The 25,914-nt window shown below is 52.2% G+C and overlaps 1 protein-coding gene across 5 annotated transcripts in view; it reads right to left on the reverse strand.

Annotated features, from left to right (window-relative positions):
• Nucleotides 1-25,914, reverse strand: part of LOC144799881 (zinc finger protein 10-like) — a 122,688-nt gene that overhangs the window by 89,233 nt on the left and 7,541 nt on the right. For 4 of the 5 annotated variants that reach the window (XM_078671490.1, XM_078671488.1, XM_078671487.1 and 1 more), the window contains exons 2-3: nt 5,525-5,651; nt 3,615-3,725 (exon numbers count right to left, since the gene is read on the reverse strand). In XM_078671490.1, coding sequence (XP_078527616.1) covers nt 3,615-3,725; nt 5,525-5,651 — 238 coding nt within the window. The remainder of the gene's footprint in view (nt 1-3,614; nt 3,726-5,524; nt 5,652-25,914) is intronic. The other variant, XM_078671489.1, reaches the window with a different exon arrangement.

Consider the following 25,914-nt stretch of genomic DNA (forward strand, 5'->3'; position numbering starts at 1 on the left):
ACATGTACGGAGTTACAGAGAGTGCCGTGACATGTACAGAGTTACAGAGAGTGCCATGACATGTACGGAGTTACAGAGAGTGCCATGACATGCACAGAGTTACAGAGAGTGCCACGACATGTACAGAGTTACAGAGAGTGCCATGACATGCACTGAGTTACAGAGAGTGCCATGACATGTACAGAGTTACCGAGAGTGCCATGACATGCACAGAGTTACAGAGAGTGCCATGACGGTCATGGAGTTACAGAGAGTGCCGTGACATGCACAGAGTTACAGAGAGTGCCATGACATGTACAGAGTTACAGAGAGTGCCATGACATGCACTGAGTTACAGAGAGTGCCATGACATGTACAGAGTTACCGAGAGTGCCATGACATGCACAGAGTTACAGAGAGTGCCATGACGGTCATGGAGTTACAGAGAGTGCCGTGACATGCACAGAGTTACAGAGAGTGCCGTGACATGCACAGAGTTACAGAGAGTGCCATGACGGTCATGGAGTTACAGAGAGTGCCATGACGGTCATGGAGTTATAGAGAGTGCCATGACATGCACAGAGTTACAGAGAGTGCCACAACATGCACAGAGTTACAGAGAGTGCCATGACGGTCATGGAGTTACAGAGAGTGCCATGGCGGTCATGGAGTTACAGAGAGTGCCATGAGAGTGCCATGACGGTCATGGAGTTATAGAGAGTGCCATGACATGCACAGAGTTACAGAGAGTGCCACGACATGCACAGAGTTACAGAGAGTGCCATGACAAGCACAGAGTTACAGAGAGTGCCATGACATGCACTGAGTTACAGAGAGTGCCATAACGGGCAAGGAGATGCAGAGAGTGCCACGACATGCACAGAGTTACAGAGAGTGCCATGACATGCACAGAGTTACAGAGAGTGCCATGACATGCACTGAGTGACAGAGAGTGCCATGACATGCACAGAGTTACAGAGAGTGCCATGACATGCACTGAGTGACAGAGAGTGCCATGACATGCACAGAGTTACAGAGAGTGCCATGACATGCACGGAGTTACAGAGAGTGCCGTGACATGTACAGAGTTACAGAGAGTGCCGTGACATGTACAGAGTTACAGAGAGTGCCGTGACATGTACAGAGTTACAGAGAGTGCCATGACAAGCACAGAGTTACAGAGAGTGCCATGACGGTCATGGAGTTACAGTTAGTGCCATGACAGTCATGGAGTTACAGAGAGTGCCATGACGGTCATGGAGTTACAGTTAGTGCCATGACGGTCATGGAGTTACAGAGAGTGCCATGACAGTCATGGAGTTACAGAGAGTGCCATGAGAGTGCCATGACGGTCATGGAGTTATAGAGAGTGTCATGACGGTCATGGAGTTACAGAGAGTGCCACGACATGCACAGAGTTACAGAGAGTGCCATGACATGTACAGAGTTACAGAGAGTGCCATGACATGCACGGAGTTACAGAGAGTGCCGTGACATGCACGGAGTTACAGAGAGTGCCAAGACATGTACAGAGTTACAGAGAGTGCCATGACATGCACGGAGTTACAGAGAGTGCCGTGACATGCACGGAGTTACAGAGAGTGCCATGACATGCACAGAGTTACAGAGAGTGCCGTGACATACACAGAGTTACAGAGAGTGCCATGACATGTACAGAGTTACAGAGAGTGCCATGACATGTACAGAGTTACAGAGAGTGCCACGACATGTACAGAGTTACAGAGAGTGCCATGACATGCACAGAGTTACAGAGAGTGCCATGACGGTCATGGAATTACAGAGAGTGCCACAACATGCACAGAGTTACAGAGAGTGCCACAACATGCACAGAGTTACAGAGAGTGCCATGACGGTCATGGAGTTACAGAGAGTGCCATGACGGTCATGGAGTTATAGAGAGTGCCATGACATGCACAGAGTTACAGAGAGTGCCACGACATGCACAGAGTTACAGAGAGTGCCATGACATGCACGGAGTTACAGAGAGTGCCATGACATGCACGGAGTTACAGAGAGTGCCATGACATGCACAGAGTTACAGAGAGTGCCATGACGGTCATGGAGTTACAGAGAGTGCCATGACATGTACAGAGTTACAGAGAGTGCCGTGACATACACAGAGTTACAGAGAGTGCCATGACATGTACAGAGTTACAGAGAGTGCCATGACATGCACTGAGTTACAGAGAGTGCTACGAAGGTCATGGAGTTACAGAGAGTGCCACGACATGTACGGAGTGACAGAGAGTGCCATGACATGCACAGAGTTACAGAGAGTGCCATGACATGTACAGAGTTACAGAGAGTGCCGTGACATGCACGGAGTTACAGAGAGTGCCATGACATGTACAGAGTTACAGAGAGTGCCATGACATGCACAGAGTTACAGAGAGTGCCATGACATGCACAGAGTTACAGAGAGTGCCATGACATGTACAGAGTTACAGAGAGTGCCATGACATGCACAGAGTTACAGAGAGTGCCATGACATGCACAGAGTTACAGAGAGTGCCATGACATGTACAGAGTTACAGAGAGTGCCATGACATGTACAGAGTTACAGAGAGTGCCATGACATACACAGAGTTACAGAGAGTGCCGTGGCATGTACGGAGTTACAGAGAGTGCCATGACATGCACTGAGTTACAGAGAGTGCCATGACATGCACTGAGTTACAGAGAGTGCCATGACATGCACTGAGTTACAGAGAGGGCCATGACATACACAGAGTTACAGAGAGTGCCATGACATGTACAGAGTTACAGAGAGTGCCATGACATGCACAGAGTTACAGAGAGTGCCATGACATGCACAGAGTTACAGAGAGTGCCATGACATGTACAGAGTTACAGAGAGTGCCATGACATGCACGGAGTTACAGAGAGTGCCATGACATGTACAGAGTTACAGAGAGTGCCATGACATGCACAGAGTTACAGAGAGTGCCGTGACATACACAGAGTTACAGAGAGTGCCACGACATGTACGGAGTGACAGAGAGTGCTACGAAGGTCATGGAGTTACAGAGAGTGCCATGATATACACAGAGTTACAGAGAGTGCCATGACATGCACGGAGTTACAGAGAGTGCCATGACAGCGTTGGAGTTACAAGCAGGGGTTTGAGCTTCAGGTACAGAGAGTGAGATGAATGAGTGCAGGCTGTGGGATGAGATCCAGGGCATCTGTAACCACTTCCTTTTCACCCCGTATGGAGTTTTGTCAAACGAACAGCTGGATTTGACAACGCAATGCGACTCGCTTCAGCACCATCACGGGGGACTCGGGATGGAGAGCACAGGGGCCTTGGGATAAGATCCCAGAATGAAGGGAGGTCACAGGGTGAACAGAAGCAGGAGTAGGGTGAGGGGAAAGAAGGAATGTGAGCAGCTAAGTCTGTGTCCTGCATCCACGCGCACCACAAAAAATCACATGAACTTTAGAGGAAATCAATAAAGCAAATCAAGGCAATGAACTCACGGTACTTATCTGAGCTGCGCTTTGTGTCTCTGCGAATGATCAGTTCAGGTCATCACGATGGACCCATTTACAATGTAACTGAAAACGGATTCACCGTCTCCTCAATACGACAATGTAAACAATGTCCTACTTACACAGGGAGGGGTCGTGCATGTCTGGTTTCTCCGCAGCCTGGCAATCCCGCATGAACACCTCTGTCCCTTTGTAGATCCGGAGCAGAGTGTCAGGGTTTACAATCTGGTAGCCTGTGATGAGAGACAAACGAGCGGTCTGTTAAAATGTGATGTATACAAGGAGGTTTAAAAAGGGAGAAGGGAGGGAGATAACAGGGCGAGACAGAGAAGATAAAGATATGGAGAAGAGAAGAAAAAGTCTGGTAAAGAAGAATAAAGTGATAGAGCAGAAAGTGGAGTGTGTGAATGAAAGAAAAGTGACAGATCACGAGGAAGAATGAGAGAAAGACAAAGAAAGGGAGAGGGAGAAAGAAAAAAGACTGAAATAGTAAGAGTAAGTTAGTGCGAGCAAGATCTACAGAGATAAAGCAAAGGAATGACGTAAAGTGGGAACAAAGGATGGGACAAAGAGAGAGAGAGTGAGGTAGAAGTCTCCATCCCAGATATTTGCTTTAACAGACACGTTAGTGGTCGTGAGAGAGGTGTCGATAACAAAGGTGACCTGCTTGAAAAACAAAAAATTGCTGGACAATACTGTGCTTGTGAGATAACCTGGAAACATCACCCATGGATATATGTGAGGGGTTTGTTTATTTGCCTGAATGTTGCTGTTTTCAGCTTAGCTTGGGACACCGTCCGTTCCCTACATTCTGTGTCCCGCCAAATGGAGCTTATGTAATTTGTTCCAGTTTTGCCCCAGAGAAACTACACTGAATGTGGCCCTGGGGGGGCCGTCGCCACCCTTTGGGAAACTCCACTAAATGCTCTGCTGTGAGATTTGAAAGCATGGCTGATCTCTTCCAAGACACAAATATTCTCTCTAGAGGTGTGGACTCACCCCACAGGCATCACTCTGGCCTCCCCGGTCCACACAGGGACCCTCATACCAATCCTTTAACACTCTTGTAAGTATTAATGCCATGCGCACTGCAGGGGCTGTGACGCGGCACAGGTTTTCTGTGTCATAATCAATCAAACAAGATTTATAAAGCACAGCAAATCACCCATGAGGGTCTCAAGGCGCTGGAGTTGCTAGCGGCTTTGTGGGGAAAGCAGTGAAAAACGAGGCAAAAGCAGAAGAAAGAACTCAGAAAAACTGGGAGGAGGAAGTGGGAGAGCTGGCACTAAGCTGTGCATAACAATTTGTGTTTGGTTTTCCTTCAGTGTCTGGTTTAAAATAAGAAACAGTTCTTCTATAGAAAGGGAGCCCTGACCCTCTCATAGAACATCTGAAATCAAGACCCCTTGTTGTATACAGCTTAGTATGTGGCTTGTTATCTTGCGCTGTGATTTGTCCAACCTTCTCCAGCTCTGGAGCGGGGCGTAGCTGAGCCCATGCAATGTCTGCGGCCATGAGTGACCAGCAGCGATGGTGAGTTAGCCAAGCTTGTTTTAGCGGGTCATGAGTTGTCTTAATGTAAATGTAAATGTAAATGTTTTTGTACTTGTATAGCGCACAGCTACCCGCAGTGGGTTTCCCGGCGCTTGTACGAATACCGCAAGGGAACCCTTCCTGGCTTTCCCTGTGAAGTGTCCACTCCTGGGCACCCCCATGGTGCAGACCAGGCATCCCTCGCGTTGTGGGGGCCATTGTGGAGACTAAGCGCGCTATTGCCCAGAGTTGCAGCGTGGGACCCATGATCAGAACAGGCACCGAGGCGAGAATATCTGGTCAGGGCAATTAATGAGCCCGAGACCCGCCGAGGCAGGAATCGAACCCTGGTCCCTGGCCAGAGCTCGGCATCGAGGTCTGCCGCTCTAACCATTGAGCCACACTTCTCCACAAGTGAGATAAATGAACTTGAAGAAACCTGAGACTTAAACCATGGCCTGCATTCCTCGTCTCAGCGTCTGACGCAGGAGATATTTACCCATCAGAATCAAGGCTTGGTGGATCTCCTTCATCACATTCTTGTAGAAATCTTTCTGCCATTCGTGTAAAATCCTCCAATCCTCTTCAGAGAAACAGGCGGCGACATCCCGAAACGTAACCTGTTCCTACAAAATAAAGGTTTATTAGACGGGTGGGAAACTTCTGTTAGTAAAACGCGGTATAAAGGTGGACTGCGGGGACTGGGAACAGATCTCTCTTGAGACTCCTTCAACCCAAGATCTTGCACCAGGCAGGGCTTGTTACACAGCTCCCAGAAGCACTTGCAAAAGGAAATACCAAATAGAATATTGAAAGAGAGTAATCAAATGCTCTTGTGACTAGTAGGATATAAAGTAGAAAAATACAGACTACAGTCTCCTACACATTAAGTTGCTTAGAAAGATACACTGAAGTATGTTCAACAGAATTTGTACTGTACATGGTAAAACTTTGTTCTAAAAGCAGGTAAGATATAACTAGGAAATAACACGCAACAAATGCGTGGAATTCCTAGGTACATTTTGAAGAGCCCTGAGAAAAGGACTCTGGGCCACGCCCACTGCTGACGCAGTGCAGGCTAGGCCCGAGCCCTAAAAATTGAAATGCTGCTGCTGTTCTGATGGTGGAAACTCAAGGTCCCAGGAGGCATTGTCTCCATAGAGGAGGGACTGAAAACTGTTCATCCCGCTGCCGCTTACTACAAAGTGCCTCGCCTCCTCCCATGGTGCAGGACATGTGCTGGCCACGGGCGAGCAAAGCCCGGGCCAAGGGCGGGCCCGTCCACGCCCATCATCATCCACAAGAGGCCAGGCCGGGCCCGTCCTCTTTCAGCTCTTTTCTGCTGGATACCATTTGCTGGGACTCTGTAAGTTTAACCAATTTAAAAGAACAAGTTACTTACCTTCGGTAAAGATATATCTGTAAGAAAAATAGGTTAATTATAGATTCCTTACCTTAGAATTAACCCCAGGCGTCAGACTGAATCCGGAAAGTTTTTCGTCAGCAATACCCCTGCGCGTCGGAAGGTGGCGTTGGTCGACTCCGCGTCCGTCATTGGCGTCTTGGTCGCCTGTATTACTTCGCGGTAGCTACATAGAAGCCGCCCTCACGTGCTGACGTCAGTTCTGTGCACGACTTTCCATGCCAGAAGCGCAGAGCCACGCAAGACAATGGCCACTAGTGCACAAAACTAGGGCCATGAAAGGCGGTCCTTAACCCTAGAAGTCAGTTCGCAGAATGGGGGGGATGGGTGGGGCGGTAAGGAATCTATAACTAACCTATATTTCTTACAGATATATGGTTACTGAAGGTAAGTAACTTGTTCATCTGAAAGAAACAGCTAGTTATAGATTCCTTACCTTAGAATAGATAGCCCATCAATACCAACCCCGGAGGTGGGTCTGCGAACCAAGTTCACACCAGAAAGTCCTGGAGAACAGAACGGCCAAAGTAGCCGTCTCTCCGGACTTGGCTGTCCAGGCAGTGGTGTCTCAAACGTGTGCAGCGATGCCCACGTAGTTGCCTGACAGATGTCATTGAGGGGGACTCCTCGTTCCAAAGCAGTAGTAACTGCCGTCGCCCTGGTGGAATGGGGGCGCAGCCCCACTGGAAGCTCCTTCTTTGCCAAAGAATAGCTGGCTTTGATGCACAGAACGACCCACCTGGAGATGGTACATTGGTAAACGGTCTGACCTTTCTTAGCGCCCACGTAACAACAAAGAGCTGGTCGGCCACCCGGAATTGTTAGGTGCAATCCAAGTAGAAGGAAAGCGCACGTTTTGGATTCAGACGGTGGATCCTCTCTTCCTCTTTTGAAGGATGCGGAGGTGGAAAGAAGGTGGGCAAAGTGATGGTTTGGCCAATGTGGAAAGAAGTAACCACCTTAGGAGGTAAGGAAGGTCTGGTTCTGAGGTCGACCTTGTCCGGATGGACAGCCAGAAAGGAAGGCTTAGAAAAAGAGCTTGTAGCTCACTCACCCTGCGCGCAGAGGTGCTGGCCACCAGAAAGGCAATTTCCAGAGTGGGAAGTCTGAGAGCACAGTTACGTAGCGGCTCAAAGGGAGCGCACATAAGATATGTCTGTACCACGTTCAAGTCCCACTGAGGCATTACTAAGGGAACAGGAAGAAACAGATGAGTAATGCCCTTCAGGAATCTATTTACAACAGGGGACTTGAAAAGAGAAGGTTGATCGGGAAGCCTGAGGAAGGCTGAAATGGAAGAGAGGTAGCCCTTAAGAGTGCCCAGAGCAGAGCCCTGCTGGGCCAAAGAAAGGAGGAACAAGGGAACCTCAGAAATAGGGGCAGAAATGTAAGAAATGGCTCGATCTTGTGGAATTGATGCTTATTTTATCGCATCTGTGGATGGTGGGTGGGGGGAGGGCGGAGCGCCTGGGTTTGGGGTTAACCACTGGTGACTTGTCAGTGATGCTACTGTTGGTTGAAAATGCAAATAAAAATATATATTTTTTAAAGATATAGGGGCAAAAAGGGGATCCACAGACTTTGCTGTGCACCATTCCACAAATGTATCCCCTCTGCAGCCGTATACCATCTTAGTGGAGGGGCGCCTGGCTGCCAAGATTACATCACAGACTTCTGAAGCAGGTCAAACTACGTCAACTGTCTCCATGCAAGGAGGTGGAGGCAGGACAGGTTTGGGTGGAGGATCGTCCCCTGCTGCTGCGACAGAAGATCCTCCTGCAGAGGCAGTTGGATCGGAGGTTCGATGGCCATGTTGAGTAGCTCGGGATACCATACTCTTTGTGCCCTATCCGGAGCCACAAAAATGACTTGGCCCTGGTCGTGCTTGATCGTTCTCAGCACTCTGGGCAGAAGTGGTATAGGTGGAAAGGCATATAGAAGATCGCAACTCCACTCGTGACAAAAAGCGTTGCCTAACGAGTGCCGCCTTGGAAGTTCCAACGCTCAGAATTACTGACATTGCACGTTCTCTTCGGTGGCATATAGATCTAACCAAGTCTCTCCCCAATGTTGAAAGAGACCTTGCACCACCTTTTGGGATCAATCATGCACCTGCGGCTGAGTTCGTCTGCCCTGGCAGTCAGTGAACCTGACAGGTGGTGAACCACCAGGGATATGCCTTGATGTTCCAGCCATGTTCAGAGGCGGAGGGCCTCTTGACATAGGGTCTACGACCCCACTCCGCCCTGTTTGTTGCAGTCCCACATGGCAGTGGTGTTGTCCGTGAACACCCACCCTACTCTTCCCCGGACAGAGGGAAGGAATGCTTTGAGTGCAAGACGAATCGCCTGAAGCTCCAGAAGGTTGATGTGGAGCCCGCACTCCGCCGGAGACCAGAGGCCTCTGATCTCTGCCTCTCCCATGTGGCCGTCCAATCCCAGAAGGGATGCGTCTTTCACCACTGTGTGTTCTGGTTGGGGAAGGGAGAGGGGTCTGCCGTTGACCCAATCCTGGTTCGTTAGACACCACTGCAATTGTCATGCAGTGCCCTCCGCGATCTGGAAGCAATCTGACTGATTCCCCTGATGCTGCACCCACTGGAACTTCAGGTCCCATTGCAGAGCCCGCATATGCCACCTGGCATGATCGACCAGCAGGACGCCACGAGGCCCAGCAGGCTCAGGGTCATCCTGACTGAAACCCAGGACAAGTGCCGAAAGATTGGAATCATAGCCCGAATGTCCCGGACTCGCTGTTCAGGAGGATAAACCTGAAACTACGCCATGTCCAGAACCGCTCCAATGAAGAGGAGCTTCTAAGAGGGAATCAGGTGCGACTTTGGCACGTTGACGGAGAACTCCAGCACATGCAGAGGGTCGGCCGTAGTCTAGAGGTGGAAGACGACTGCCTAGGGCAAGCCCGCCTTCAACAACCAGTCGTCGAGATAGGGGAAGACTGAAACCCCTGACATGGGCAGATGAGCAGCGACCACCGTCATCACTTTCGTGAACACCCGAGGGGCGCTAGTAAGGCCAAAAGGGAGCACGGTGAATTGAAAGTGGTTGTGGCCTACAGTGAACCGAAGGTAATGCCGGTGGGCCAGCAGGACGGGGATATGAAAATAAGCATCCTGCAAGTTCAAAGCTACCATCCAGTCTTGCGGGTCTAGGGCAGACAAGACCTGAGCAAGTGTGGGGATCTTGAATTTCTACTTCCGGAGGAAGCAATTGACGTTTCGAAGGTCTAAGATAGGATGCAGGCCCTCGTCCATCTTTGGAACCAGGAAGTTGTGGGAATAACAACCACAACCTACTTCTGGCGTCGGAACGTGGTCGATGGCCCCCTTGGCCAAGAGGGCTTCAACTTCCTGCTGGAGACGTGTCAAGTGATCTCCCGACATGCGGTGGAACTGAGGTGGCATGGCTGGAGGGGTAGACTATCTGTAAAACCCACCTGTCGGAAGTGATGGTGCGCCAGTGGGGGAGGTGATGGCGAATCCTGCCGCCCACTGGCGATTGATGGGCCTGAAACACCGGACTAGAAAGGTTTGGAGGCAGTGGTGGCAGGGGTGGGGGTGGACTGAGCTGCCTGCTGCCCCTTGACCCACCTCAGCGGGTCCCACGTCCGCGGCTGCGATGAGACTTGCTGTGCAGGCCTGTGGCTCTGAAACGAACGTGTCTGGGCGCCCCTTCCATGGCCATGAAAGAAGCGAAAAGCAGAAGCCGAAGGAGTGCGCATGGCCGAAAGGACAAGGGACTTGGCCGTAGCCCGCAAGTCATAAAAAGTGCCATCAAAAGGCATGTCCATCAGAGTGTTCTGGACATCCCCTGAAAAGCCAGTTGTCCTCAGCCAGGCGTGACGGCGTAGCGCCACTGTCGTCGAAATTGCTCTGCCCAGCGAGTGGGCGGTGTCAAGGCCAAAACGAATCGTGAACTTGGCTGCATCCCTCCCTTCAGCATTAGCCTAGGAGAGCTCTGTCCGGGCATCCTCCGGACACTGAGGCAGCACCTGCGCCACCGTATCCCACACAAAGTAGGAATAACAGCTCAAGAGGCATGAGGTGTTCACAGACCGCAACCCTGAACTGGCGGAAGAGAAATCTTCTTCCCAAACTGCTCCAGTTTCTTGGATTTCCTGTCCAGAGGTGCGGAAGGGAATTCGCTCGGGAAGCAGAAGCTTGGACAACCAAGCTCTCAGGGGTAGGGTGTTGGGAGAGGAAAATGGGGTCACCTGGGGTCGGGCGACGTTCCTATCCACAGGAGCCCCTGTGTTGGGCCTGTACCAGGTGCCCAAAAGAACATCCAAAAGTGCGTCATTAAAGAGCAGCAGCAGCTCCGCAGAGGAAGCCGCCGGCCGAAGCACTTCTGTCAGGAGGTTACTCACTCTTGACAGCCTCAATAGGGAGCTCGAGGTTGAGAGCCTCGGCTGCCCTACGCAACACCACTGAATAAGTACCACCCTCCAACGTATCCACGGTAGAGACAGTGCACCAGGTTCTGGAGAAAAATCCAGTCCACCTGCGTCCTCCAAATCCTCTGCCCAGTCCGGGTCTAACTCGCATTGGGCTGCTAGATGGTCTTCAGACCCCTCCCAGTCCTCCCGTCCTGCATAACCTGCTGGGCAGGCGGGAAAGAAGGAGAGGATGGAGAAAGGGATAGAAATTCCCCATCGGCGTCGGAATCGGCATCGATCAACACTGGTCCGGCACCGTCTCCACATCGGGGTGGAAGCCGAGGACGACATCGGCCTGAGGGCCGGCCGGTGGCGGTGCCGTAGACATCGGTGGAGGTCATACAAGGTCAACCAACGTCAGCTGGGATCCATGCATGAATCCATGGGGGTCTCATTGCGCTGAGGCCAAAGCCGTCGATGATGCCGGGGTCTAAGCCATCGACGAAGAGAGGCGAGGACCCCAGTCAAACCCACGGGCCCGAAGACGCGCCGGCCGGGCCCGACGGACCAAATATGCGGGAAATAGCTGACAGAAAGTCCTGCAGCTGGGCCGGAGTCGCAGACTGACCCGGGAAAGGCGGGTAGGCCGTCAGCAACTGCATAGGCTCCTCCGGAGCCGTGGGGCAGCACCACCCGCACCCTCAGCCTTGTTGTGCATCAGGCTAGGGGAAGGCGAAGAGCGACGGCGCTTCTTCGTCTTCTTGTGCTTCAGCTTACCTGACCCCGAGTGCAAAGACTTTGTCTAACGATGGTGGTGTCTCCACGACCGGTCCCTCGACCTCCTACGGGACCGGGATCTTGAACGACGCGGAGCCGACTCCCGGGCCTCAAGCAACTTTCGGGACCGCTCCCGCAAAGTTTTCGGAGCCATGGCCCAGTAGTCGGGGTACGACGTGGGGTCGTGGTCGCACCCCAGGCAGTAGAGACACTCGCGGTGCGGGTCCGTCACCGACATCATACGGGGACAAACTTTGCAAGATTTGAAACCTGGCATCCCTACAGCACCAGAAGTCGCTAGACTAAAAAAAGACAGAGCAGAGAAACAAGAAGAACTGACGTCAGGCCGCAAGGGCGGCGCCTAAGTACCTGCCGCAACATCATCCCGGCAATCACAATGCCTACGACAGAAGCGAAGCCGCACAGCATCACCTTCTGATGCGCAGGGATACTGCTGACGAAAACTTTCCGGATCCAGTCTGACGCGTGGGGGTAATTCTAAGCTAAGGAATCTATCACTAACGTGTCTCTTTCAGATCAAAGGATTAACCCATCCCAAGGTCAATCATAACTGCTGGAGATCAAGGAATCAACCCATCACAAGGTCAGCCATCAGCGCTGGAGATCAAGGCATTAATCTATCTCAAGGTCATCCATCAGCGCTGGATGCTGGAGATCAAGTCATGAACCGATCCCAAGGTCAGCGCTGGAGATCAAGGCATCAACCCAAGGTCAGCCATCAGCAGAGGAGAACAAGACATCAACCCATCCTAAGGTCAGCCATCAGCGCTGGATGCTGGAGATCAAGTCATGAACCCATCCCAAGGTCAGCCATCAGCGCTAGAAATCAAGACATCAACCGACCCCAAGGTCAGCCATCAGCGCTGGAGATGAAGGCATCAACCATCAGCGTTGGAGATGAAGGCATCAGCCATCAGCGTTGGAGATCAAGGCATCAACCATCAGCGTTGGAGATCAAGGCATCAAAATGCACTTACAGGCATCTGCGGAAAATCTGCCAGCCGCCTAATCCACGGGTTCAGCAGGGTGGACTGCCAGACACCCCAACACAATCGAGAATGAGATGGAGTGACCGAAACCGCGCTAAACTTGATGGAACCCTTCCTCTCACACTGGAGCCTAAAATTTGAGAGAATTTAGGACCCGCGGACAGTGGAAGAGGGTAGATGAAACTGACCCCTAATGGATGACATAAGTGAAAGCCCCAAGAAAGGCGCGGGTGGTACAGGGGCATTTTATCATGGATGAGGGTAACATCAGTGTTTGCTTAAACATATACGTAAGATGGTGGTTAGCCCTAGGAGGCACGGACTGTGGTCCTGCTGGCACGGGGCGGTGGTCCTGCTGGCAAAGGACAGTGATCCTATGGTCCTGCTGGCATGGGATGGTGGTGCTACTGGGCACGGGACGGTGGCCCTGCTGGCACGGGACGGTGGTCCTGCTGGCATTGGACAGTGGTTCTGCGGCATGGGATGGTGGTCCTGCTGGCACGGGACGGTGGTCCTGCTGGCATGGGACGGTGGTCCTGCTGGCATGGGACGGTGGTCCTGCTGGCAGGGGACGGTGGTCCTGCTGCCACGGGACGGTGGTACTGCTGCCACGGGACGGTGGTCCTGCTGCCACGGGACGGTGGTCCTGCTGCCATGGGACGGTGGTCCTGCTGCTACGGGATGGTGCTCCTGCTGCCATGGGGCGGTGGTCCTGTTGGCATGGGGCGGTGGTCCTGCTGCCACGGGACGGTGGCCCTGCTGGCATCGGACGGTGGTCCTGCTGGCACGGGGCGGTGGACCTGCTGGCATCGGACAGTGTTCCTGCTGGCATGGGGCGGTGGTCCTGCTGGCACGGGGCGGTGGTCCTGCTGGCATGGGGCGGTGGTTCTGCTGGCATGGGGCGGTGGTCCTGCTGGCATGGGGCGGTGGTCCTGCTGCCACGGGATGGTGGTCCTGCTGCTACGGGATGGTGGTCCTGCTGCCACGGGACGGTGGCCCTGCTGGCACGGGATGGTGCTCCTGCTGGCACGGGGCGGTGGTCCTGCTGGCATGGGACGGTGGTCCTGCTGGCATGGTACGGTGATCCTGCTGGCATGGGACGGTGGCCCTGCTGCCACGGGACGGTGGTCCTGTGGTCCTGCTGGCATGGGACAGTGGTCCTGCTGCCACGGGACGGTGGTCCTGTGGTCCTGCTGGCACGGGGCGGTGATCCTGCTGCCACGGGACGGTGGTCCTGCTGGCACGGGGCGGTGATCCTGCTGCCACGGGACGGTGGTCCTGCTGGCACGGGACGGTGGTCCTGCTGGCACGGGACGGTGGTCCTGCTGCCACGGGACGGTGGTCCTGCTGGCACGGGACGGTGGTCCTGCTGGCACGGGACGGTGGTCCTGCTGCCACGGGACGGTGGTCCTGCTGGCACGGGACGGTGGTCCTGCTGGCATGGGACGGTGGTCCTGCTGGCATGGGACGGTGGTCCTGCTGGCATGGGACGGTGGTCCTGCTGCCACGGGACGGTGGTCCTGTGGTCCTGCTGGCACGGGGCGGTGATCCTGCTGCCACGGGACGGTGGTCCTGCTGGCACGGGGCGGTGATCCTGCTGCCACGGGACTGTGGTCCTGCTGCCACGGGGCGGTGGTCCTGCTGGCACGGGGCGGTGATCCTGCTGGCACGGGGCGGTGATCCTGCTGCCACGGGACGGTGGTCCTGCTGCCACGGGGCTGTGGTCCTGCTGCCACGGGACGGTGGTCCTGCTGCCACGGGACGGTGGTCCTGCTGGCACGGGACGGTGGTCCTGCTGGCACGGGACGGTGGTCCTGCTGGCACGGGACGGTGGTCCTGCTGGCACGGGACGGTGGTCCTGCTGGCACGGGGCGGTGGTCCTGCTGGCATGGGGCGGTGGTCCTGTTGGCACGGCTCACACTGCTGTTCGCGGAGGGGTGGGCAGTAGATCAAAATCAATAAAAAGATCCTTAAAAAAGAAATGCCTCAAACCGGCAGGACACATGTCCGATGGGCGACTCTGGGAGTAGTGTTGAGGCTTCGAGTGCCCACTATGAGAACACGACCCAGAGGTGTCGGGGTGTAGCAGGCTTGCGAGGGGTGCCACAGTGAGGTGTAGGGATTAGTGTGGATACGATGCCAGATGGGTGTTGAGAGAAGACTCTCTTTTACCCAGGTCAGGTTCCTGCTTGCAGAATGAGGAAAGATGAGGCAGAATGAGGCAGAATAAGGCAAAGTGAGCCACAATGAAGACAGTGAGTCAGAGTGAGGGATGCAGTTACAAAGCTGAGCCTGGGTCACAGTAAGGCACCATGAGGCATAGTGAGGCACAGCGAGGTGGACTGAGGCATAGTGAGGCACGATGAGGCGGAATGATGCACATTGAGGCGGAATGAGGCAGAACGAGGCACCATGAGGCAGAGTGAGGCGGAATGAGGCACAGTGAGTCAGAGTGAGGAATGCTGTTACAAAGCTGAGCCTGGGTCAGTCATAGTCAGGCGCAGTGAGGTGGAATGATGCACAATGAGGCCCCATGAAGCAGAGTGAGGGATGCTGAGCGCTGTCACAGTGAGGTACAGTGAGGCAGAACGAGGCACCATGAGTCACAGTGAGGCAGAGTGAGGAATGCTGAGGTGGAATGAGGCAGAGTGAGTCACAAAAAGGCGGAATGAGGCAGAGTGAGGTGAAATGAGGCAGAGTGAGGCGGAATGAGGCAGAGTGAGGCGAAATGAGGCAGAGTGAGGCGAAATGAGGCAGAGTGAGGCGGAATGAGGCAGAGTGAGGCGGAATGAGGCAGAGTGAGGCAGAGTGAGGCAGAGTGAGGCGGAATGAGGCAGAGTGAGGCAGAGTGAGGCAGAGTGAGGCAGAGTGAGGCAGAGTGAGGCAGAGTGAGGCAGAGTGAGGCAGAGTGAGGCGAAATGAGGCAGAGTGAGGCGCAATGAGGCAGAGTGAGGCGCAATGAGGCAGAGTGAGGCGAAATGAGGCAGAGTGAGGCGGAATGAGGCAGAATGAGGCGAAATGAGGCAGAGTGAGGCGGAATGAGGCAGAGTGAGGCGAAATGAGGCAGAGTGAGGTGAAATGAGGCAGAGTGAGGCGAAATGAGGCGAAATGAGGCAGAGTGAGGCGGAATGAGGCAGAAGGAGGAAGAGTGAGCCAGAGTGAGGCGGAATGAGGCAGAGTGAGGCGAAATGAGGCAGAGTGAGGCGGAATGAGGCAGAATGAGGAAGAGTGAGGCAGAGTGAGGCGGAATGAGGCACCGTGCACGAGAGTAGGTAGGAGCTGCTCAAAGAAGCTCCTACGCTTGGGATCCCTCCCCGGAGATTATCCCTGTTAGCGTCAGCCATTCGACCGGAACCAAATCCTTACAAGTAACAGGATGAAAGCCAGCATCAGATTGTTCCAATTACATGCCTATCGCCCTCAACTTGAGCATACTATCAGCAAATACCTTTTTTTCAGCAGAGTCTGGCGAACTTCTGACCGCCCGCCGCCGTGATGTCGTCTGGATATCTCTGATCATTGAAGATGACCGGATCCTTCTAGGGGCAGCGCCCCTCACTGCCGCCCACTCGGTAGGACCCAGGCGTGAGTCTGACGCCGAGCCCGACAGCCGATCTGGAGTGACCGTGAGAGAAACGCCAGAGGAACCTGTGGCCCGTTGCGGCCCCTGTCACCCCGCAGAGCAACACCGACACCCGCGTGGTCCCTCCTCCGCGGCATCGGCGGAGCCCCGGTCTCGCTCGGCCTTCTACCCTCCGTGAAATCTTCTATGCTGCACAGACAGGCCCGTGGATACCTCGGCCTCCGCAGCGGCAGCCCCTAGAGCGGGGCTGCCGGACCCTGCACAGCGGGCTCAGTGGGCGCCACCATCAGGACCGCTGGCAGTGGCAGCTCCCACGGCGCTGTGGTGGAGCCTCCGGGGCCTCTTCAATTTCCCCGATTTCCTCGAGCTCTTCAAGCTCCTGCTCAATGCAGTCCTGACGCGCCTGCCCTCTTGCCCCCCAGCGGCGGATACCCGTAGAGCGCGCTATACGCCGGAGCTGGATCCCCGACAGCAGCGGGGGCATGGCCCCTACCGATCGCCTTGAGTTGGGAGCTTTAGTTGTTGGCCCTCCGAGAGAGCTCGAGGTGCAGCCCCTACCCCACCTGAACAACTCACACACAGCAACGCTGACTGCACGTTTACCTTATGTCTAACAACAGACCCTTGAGGTTGAAAACTGCTTGTGCAGCGGCCACTACTACTACAGTGTACTCGATCGTATGGAATATAAAGCGACCAGCAACAATGAGTAAATCAATCCTCTTTGGATAAGACTACAGCCACAACAACGCTACCAAGGTAACTTTATCTTTGCTCAATTCACTTTTTCTTCGTGACAAGTCTCTATATATACTGTTGCAGGTCAGTGGCTCTTGGTTCATTGGTTTCTTTCTTGTCTCAAAATGGCTGAATGGGTTCTCATCTTCTCCAAAATGGTTGTCTTTCTTTAAAATTAGGACAAGGGGCCCCCTCACCCACCCACTGATCACCTCCAAGGGGGCTTTTACAACTCTTTGTTATGGGCCAACTTTCACTGCAACTGAAATAGGACCACAGTTGGATAGTCAGTGAAACAGGACTATTCTGCTCTACCACTTCTCCCTATCAGTCCTCCCATGAACACAAACAAAGGACTTCATAACTCTCTAGTGAGCTCTCGACTAAGGAGTCGGCCATCTTAGACTGCCTTAACCACTACCACAACCATAACACTTTAGCCCTGATTTAACTCTAACCCCAGCCAGCTATGACACTCTAGCCTACACTATTGCACACACGCTCACACCCTACTCCCCTCACCTACACCTCAGCGCACAACATGGAACTCACAGGCACACATACGTACAATATCATGTATCCCCCAAACTCTCAAAAAAATCTGCCAAACGCTTCAAACATAATTTTTTTAAATCTCAGCCAGAAACTCCCTTTGCTGGTCCTTATTTCTCACTACACAACAGGATCGCGACCGCTGACATCATTCTCCACACCAAGCGTAGAGCCCAATGGAGGAAAGCATTCCTAGCCTTACTCTCGATCTCTTCCACTAGGAAATCCGCTCATGGTCTAGTGATTTCTATTACACCATCACAACTCTTCCAAGCGACAGCGACCATCACCATTTACAATAACGGAACTATTCTCATTCAGTCCACGGACCGTCGTTTAAATCTACTGGATAACATCTTCCCCATTATTAAAGAGCATGTGTCTAATCCCCTTACTACTACCCAATCAACCCCCACACCTTTCATTCATGATATCACAGCCCCAACCCCTTTTGTCACCCCCCCCCATTCCCCAGCCACCGCGGATATCAGATCCTAACGCTCCCCCACCATTCCCACCCCTTCCACCAATGCACTTCACCTCACTTAACCTAACCCTCACAGACTTCTAGCCTGCTCGACTGACACAACAAATGCAGCCCCTACTGAATCTGAACGCCCGCCCCCGGAACGACCACAGCTCCCCCCTCCTCTAACCTCTCCCCCCATCACCATTCCTCCCCTATCTCAGCCTTGCCTCATAACAACACTCCTAACATTTACTCCCCCATTCCTGTACTGAAACAACCCACGCACCAACGATAGAAGCTGATCCCCCCTCGGCTTCGATCAGAGGTCACTCCCCCTCTGACAGCACCCCCACTTTAATTCTCCCCCCCTGCATCACCCCTATTCCACCATTCCACCTCTAACATTGAACCCCCCTATACCAGCCAACCCCCCTCTGATCATCTGGTGGCACATAAAAGGACTCCCCACCACTACCAGTTAGCAAGCATTGGAAATGCAGTAGGTCTCGCATCAGAAAAGTTGGAGCTATTTGTTTTGTAGATGTAATAATTTTTTTACTTTTGTTGACGTTTTGAAAGTAGTTACTTTTTTTTTGTTTTTTATAATCACAATGGCTCCTAAATGTTAAAAGTAAATAATACTTACCTAATAGTAATTTATAATGGCACTAGATTAAACGTTTGTAATTTAATTTTGTGAATATTATTAAGATTATGTTTTTGGGGTAATTGTGTTACGTTTTAACATACATTGTGTTAGAAATGGGATCCCTGGCTGGCCAGGGCTTTCGCCAAAGTCAGTCAGAGACCACCACTCCTAAGTCAGGGCAAGGGAGTTACACGCCAAGATAACCCCTGCTCACCCTCTAGGTAACGTGGCGCGAGCAGCAAGGCTAAACTCAGAGGCGATGTGAGTTAAGTATTTGCGCACGCACCCCAGCAACAACACCCAAAGGCCCACCACAAAGGAAACTCCACACAAGGTTATATAAAAATAGCCTTTGTATTACACCCAAAACACATTAGATAAAAAACACACACTTTACAATGTGCCAGAGGCACGGGCAGAATTTACAGGGGATATGTACAAGACAGGGCCACCTGGACCACTGTCAGGAATCAGCACTTTTAGAAGTAACACTTTTTAGAAATAGCACTTAGAAGTTAGAATATAAAATTACTGTAGCACAAAACCAGTAACTACTGGTAATTAGGATCTCACTAGCACCACCTGCACTAGGAGAAAAACAACCACAATACCTGTAGGGGTGTAAGAACATAACACATGATGCAATGCATCAACAATACATTCAGAGGTGTAAAAACAAGGCACATGACGCATAAAAACACATTCAGAGGTGCAGGAAAAGTACAATTGCGCCAAACTCACAGAAGTCACCACCTGTGACTGTCCCTAGGCCAACTGGCCTCTCTAGGGCTAGGACGCCCTGTGTCCCAGTGTCCTAAACGTGGCAGCTGCCCACAAAGTGCTGGGCAGCTGTTGCAAGCAAGGGTGGGGCCAACACGATGGGGAGAGCCTTGCAGGCTCTAAACAAACAAAATGTCCCCTGAGCCTCTCTGGGCTCTTAAATAAATATGGCGCTGTGAGCCTCTCTGGGCTCTCGACACTGGGGCGCCTTGGGGGAGCCTCTCAGGGCTCAAGGAAGGATGCGCCCCTCGTTGGAGTCCCTCCTGGACTCACGACAAATAAATGCCCCCTCGAGCCTTTCAGGCTCACACACGAAATGGGCCACGTGGGGCCTCTCAGGGCTCAGAACATCAAGCAATGCCCCCAAGAGCCTCGTGGCTCGCAAACAGAAAATGCCCCTGAGCCTCGCAGGCTCTGAACACCGGAGGGGGGGGCGCGGGCACCGACAATTTGCCCCGACAAGGTAGAGCCTCTCAGGCTCTAAACAAATGCCCCCTGAGCCTTTCAGGCTCGAGCACCAAAGGCGGCCGTCTCGTTGGAGTCCCTCCATGGGGGACTCAAATGCACTTGAAGAGCCTCTCAGGGCTCGAAGAATAACTGGGGGCGTCGTGGGAGTCCCTCACGGGGGACTCATGAACTCAAATGCCCCAGGTTGTCAGAGTGGCCCGCTGCCAACCGGGGCCACTCTAAATTCAAAAGACCCTGTCCCTGCACTCACCGGGTCCTCGCTGGTGCTGCGGGGGCAGGAACACTGCTGGCTCACCTCTCCGGGCAGCGCGGGGCTCCTCGAACATGGCCGGCTGAGTCTCTGCTTTGCTGCTCGGCTGCGGGGGCGGGACTTCCGGTCCTTCTTCCCGGGGCCGCGTCACGTTGTCCCTCCACAGCTTGCCTGACTTCTGGGTCAGACCTCGGGGGCCGCCAATGGCAGCGCGGCCCTGGAGATGTGGAGGCGGGACTTCCGGGTCGCCGTAGGCAGCGCGGCGGCCCGGCAGGGTTCCTGGGCTGCGGCGGTGATTTGAACACGGGGTGAGCTCCCGATAATTAAAATAAAGCGAGGTGGCACTCGCTGTGGAGGCAATGTCCCTGGCAGGGTGGGCACCTGCCAAGGGGCTTCAAAATATCGGCAAAGAACGGCGCAAATGCCAGGAGGGCACCGGCTGAGGACCAAAAAGCGCTCCCAAGCGCTAGATGAATTTTTAAAGCGCCTCCTGCGCAAAAGTAGCAAATAAAGCGCTATTAAGCGCTGGGGGCCGAAATCAAGCGCTCCCAAGCGCTAGGGGAAGGTTCAGGCCCCCAAAGTCCAGGCAGAGTCCTTCAGCAAGGCAGGGGGGGGCAAGGCTGGGCCCAGAGCCAGCTCACTGGGTCTCCAGGCAGGGAGACAGCCCAAGTGGCGGTCCTCTGGCCCAGCAACAGCAGCAGCCCCCTCAGGATCCTGGAAGAGAACAACTTCTGTGGGGACACAGCCCCATTTTTATACAGTAAATCCTTTGTCTCAGGGTGCAGGGTGGGGGGAAACCAGTTGCAGCTGGTTTGTGAGCACTGTTGATGGCCCAACCACCCTCTCTATTCACTGGCAGGGCTAGGGTCGTTAGACGCACCACAGGGGGGCGGAGCCAGCATTGTCAGGGGGAAAACCCAGCCTCATCCAGGACACAGGTACACTCCTCCCACACATGACTCATGCTAATCTCCCACTCACCACCGGGCAGACCCATCCAGACTTCCTGGAGCCTGGCACGCCAGCCAGCTCCAGCCAATCACACGGCAGCACCTTCACAGCACACACATAGCCATGTCTAGAAGTGGCACTTCCCCACTAGACATATACATGCCGCATACACCATCTCGCAGCATTCAATCACACGAGTTCACACATACCAAGCTCGAGCCTGCACTCCCCACACATCAGGAACTACCAGGGACACATACATTCCCCATGCATTCCTATGGGAGGGCAGGCCAACCTCACTCCACGCACTCAGTGCGCACGCACTTTCCACTGGGACACAGTGAAAGTGCGCAGAACCCCAAAAATCACCATCACCAGGTCACCATAGCAAGCAAAAAGTCTAGGGTGAACCTGCCATAAGGGCCAAGTCCAACACATTGACTTACAGACAACAAGCTACAAGGAACTGCAGATGGCTGGTCACACGTGCCTTGTGTGGGAAGTAAAAAGCACTCATTGAGAGGGAAATGTAAAAGAATATACAAAGTACATATGGGCATTGGGGGTACATATGGATGGGCATAAAAGGTACATGTAGAAGATAATGGATGTATGAGTTGTAAGACAGACAGGAGTAATAAGGTACCTATAGAGACCAACATTTCCTAATGTGTTGTGTAATGTATATAAATGCACAACAAGGGTATTCATGAAGAGTAAATCGCACGCACAGACGGCAGACACGCGTGCAGTGTAAATCAAAATGCTAAAGTTGTTAAGGCAACAAAGGTCACCACTAAACAACAAGTAACTGCAGCTGACTCTACACACGTGCATTGTGTGGGAAGTTGCCTTTAAAATTAATATAAAGGGAAGTACTGTTTTCCACACTTTTGTGCCTTTAAACAACAGGCCCTTCCTAATTGAACGGTTCTGTCCTCTTTGTTAGGAATGCAAACACCAACCAGTAAGCAGCGTCAATGCTAGCGCCTTGGCTGTCGGGAGTGAAGCTGCGGGGTTGGGGTGACAAGAGGAATGTTCCCGAGAGGTGTGAAGATAGCATCGAAAGTGGAGCGAGGCGGGGAGTCCCGCGTTTATTTTATTTTTTATTATATGCGTTTTTATATAGCGCGGACTTTACCCGAAGGCGTCAGAGCGCTTCACCATAGGAACGGTAGCGTTACATGAGGGGAAAATTACAAGTGGGCATGTTCTAAAAGCAAACGTTACATTATATGAGGCAAAGGTGACAATTGAGTATCGGGGAGGTGTAGCAAACGAAAGTGTGGGACTGATGTTTGTCAGCACAGAGAGGTAACTTCCAGCAGTGCTGGGAGACGACAGGACAGAGGCGAGCTGAAACAAGCTCTTGGCATTGCTGTGGGGAGGGGGGGGGAGGAGAAATGCACTTAATATCCCCTGTGCCTAACAAAAATGAATGCGTGTGTATGTAACGTAACTAGTGCTGGTGTAAAGCGCTCTCATACATTGGAGTCTAGTTAGCGCTATATAAAATGCCACATATAATGTGATAGTAAAGTGGAAAGGCGAAACAGACGCTGATGTGGGAAGCTGCCTTTAATAGTATAATAAACGCGAGTGGTGATTGTGTTACGTTTTAACATACATTGACTTACAGACAACAAGCTACAAGGAACTGCAGATGGCTGGGCACACGTGCATTGTGTGGGAAGTAAAAAGCACTCTGTCGCACGGCCTGGCGGCCGTGAAAGTGAAAGTACGGTTAAGACAGTTGTGTGTGAAACATTAAACAAGTGGGAGAGGAGAAGAGGCCTGGAGGCTAGAGCTGCCGACCTTGCAACTGGGCAATCCGGATTGAATCCCCCACTTGGCTCACGCCCTGTGACTCAAATCATCACTTAATTTCCCCGCGCCTATCAAAAAGGCCCAATTTGTAGCGCTGTCAGGTTCTCCTGTAAAAGCATTCTAATGTCCTCGGGGCAACTTCGCGGTGTAGAATTTTTTTTTTTAAACTAAGAGACACATGGAGAATAGGAAGCTTAAAGCTTTGTGAAGAGAGAAAGTGGCCCTTTTCTTCACAAAGTGGGCCACTCTTGACAACAGGCATCGATTTGACGGAGTATGTATGCAAAGCACTTGTCCTAACAACATAACAATTACAACAGCCTGCAGAGGCGGGGATTCCGAATACTTGCCTGAAAGCACTTGATGCACATAAAACACAACGACTGCAGCCCTCTCGCCATTAACAGGAGAGGAATGTGCCTGAGGGAGAGGAGGCCGTGGAATTCAATGAGAATGCGATGTGTGAAAGGGAAAGAAAGGTAAAGGGAAGAGAGAATAAAGAGGCAAAGAAAGAGATTAAAGGGGGAAAGAGAGGAAAGAGGAAAGTGGGAAATAAAGAGACGCGGAAGAGACATATAAAATAGAACGACAGAAGAAAACGCGGGGCTTAGAAAGAAAGAGTGAAAATCAAAATGTAAGGAAAAAAAATGGTTCCCTACTGCAAAAAGCGCTGGAAACTAGTTGACTGACACCGATGACGAAACAAGTCTGTTACAGTACGTGGCCCAAAAAACAAGAAAAACAAGTTAAAAGAAATAAAAGTACACTGGGAGGGGGGAGGAGAAACGCGAGAGACGGCCTGGCGTCCGTCAAAGTGAAAGTACGGCCGGCCGTGGGCAGTGAATAAATTAGGGGAGGAGAAATGCCTGAGGCAGAGCACACGCTGGGGGATGCCTGTGGGAGGAAGGCTGGTGGCTTTGATGTGCACGTGCTTTTTAGGTCAATGCGCTTGCGCATTGAGCTTGCTTTTCACGGGCACAGCATCAAATCGCCCCGATGGTTAAGCTCTGGTTAAACCCCTATATTCTCGCAAGCTCAATGCGCAAGCGCATTGACAGGCGAGACCTAATAAACATTCCAACCCCCTCTAATCCACCCTCAGAGCATATTCCACTCCCAATTACACCTCCCACACCCCCTCACCTACCAACCGCACCTACAACTCAGATAGCTTCCTCAACGATTCTCCCAACCACACACGCAACACCCTCTCCTATTTTTCCCCCAAATCCTCCCTCAGAGCACCCTCCACTCCCAACAGCTCCTCCCACACCCCCTTACCCACCAACCACTCCTACAAGTCAGACAGCTATACCAACGGCTCTCCCAACCACATACGCAACACTCCCTCCTAATTTTCCCACCCCTGCACCAGTTCACACATCTAACCGGGCCAAGACACCACAACCCATACCGCAGACACCTACCCCAATCATAACCGTTCCAAACACCAGACTGGATGAGATTATGTCCACACTTCACCAAATCAAAGAGGAACTCCATGCTTTTAAAGAGTTGATCTTGACTCAACCAAGACGCTCCAGACACTCTAGAACCTAAATACCAAGCAAGTCCCCTACCCACCTTCCACTCTTCCCCAAACATAATCTACACTACTGGAAATCTATTCCCTCCTGTAATTTTGCCACCCGCCCAATGTGAAGCATCAATCCACTTTCGGAGTACGACATATGCTCCCTTCTACACTCTTACGAACCCGCTCTTACGACCCACATAACCCCCACACACCTGCCCATCCCCACTACCCACCCCAACCCTCACCGGTCCTCCACACATAACAATAGAGGTATCATCGACAATAATCCTAGAAAAGTCACACTCACTCAGGATCCCATCTCTTCCCTCATCACTCTCCGTCTTAAATGCACACTCCTGAACTGTAGATCGGCCTCTAGACACGCGGCAGACATAGCTGACCTCATTATCGCGCACGACTTTGACCTGATAATGCTCACCGAAACCTGGTTAACAGAATCCTCCTCGCCACTCATCAACATTCTAGTACCCCCTGCTTACAACATCATCAGACTGGACAAGAGTGGCAAGACAGGGGGAGGAATCCCATGTATACACCGTAGCAACCTCTCCGTAAATAGAGCCATATCCCCAGTATTCCCCTCCTTTGAACACATCTGCCTCGACATTAACAGCAACGGCAATCCAGTATACTCTTTACACATTATCTATCACCCACCAGGTGACAACCTCACCTTCACGGAACACCTCATGGACATGGTAACAACCAACACTGGACGACAAAACACACAAATATTTCTTGGCGACTTCAATCTCCATTGGAACGATCACAACGACTCAGTGGTCAATAGTCTCTAAAACTTCCTCGGCGTTCTAGACCTCACCCAAATCTGCAACAGTCCTACACACAACAAAGGTTCAATCTTGGATCTAATAATCTCCAAAGGTGACTCCATTCAACTTGAATCGATCCAGCACTGTGATTGGTCTGACCACCATATTATCACCTTATTTATCAATGTATCAGTGAAACTTAATCCGGCTCAATCCACCAAACCAAAGATTTGGAAAAGAAACTCAATCCCAACACATTACCTTCTCCAAGCTACAATCTACTTCTACCCCCTGCCGGCGCCTCCAACGTACAGGATCTCACCAACCACTACCTCAAATCTATGACCTCGATAACAAGCATTTGCAATGCAATAGGTCTTGCAGCATTAAAGTTTGAGTTACTGGCATTGTAAATGACAATGCTCTGCATGAATTGTTTTTCTTTAATTTGCAATTGGTATATAAACATTGTTTGTGAATGGTTAGCTGTTGCATATGCTAAGCAAAGTTGGCAGTGATATAGAGTGCTAGTCTTGCTTGTTATAAGCATGCTGATTTAAAGCACTCTGATACCTGTGGGTAAGGTTTGCGCCATATTAAAGTGAAAACTAATAAATAAATTTAAAAAAAACCCTACCTGTACCACGTCCACCAGACCAAAAATACCGTGCAAAAAGAAAAGACCATTC

The sequence above is a fragment of the Lissotriton helveticus genome, chromosome 12 (genome assembly GCF_964261635.1).
Source record: "Lissotriton helveticus chromosome 12, aLisHel1.1, whole genome shotgun sequence".
In the NCBI taxonomy this organism is placed as follows: domain Eukaryota; kingdom Metazoa; phylum Chordata; class Amphibia; order Caudata; family Salamandridae; genus Lissotriton; species Lissotriton helveticus.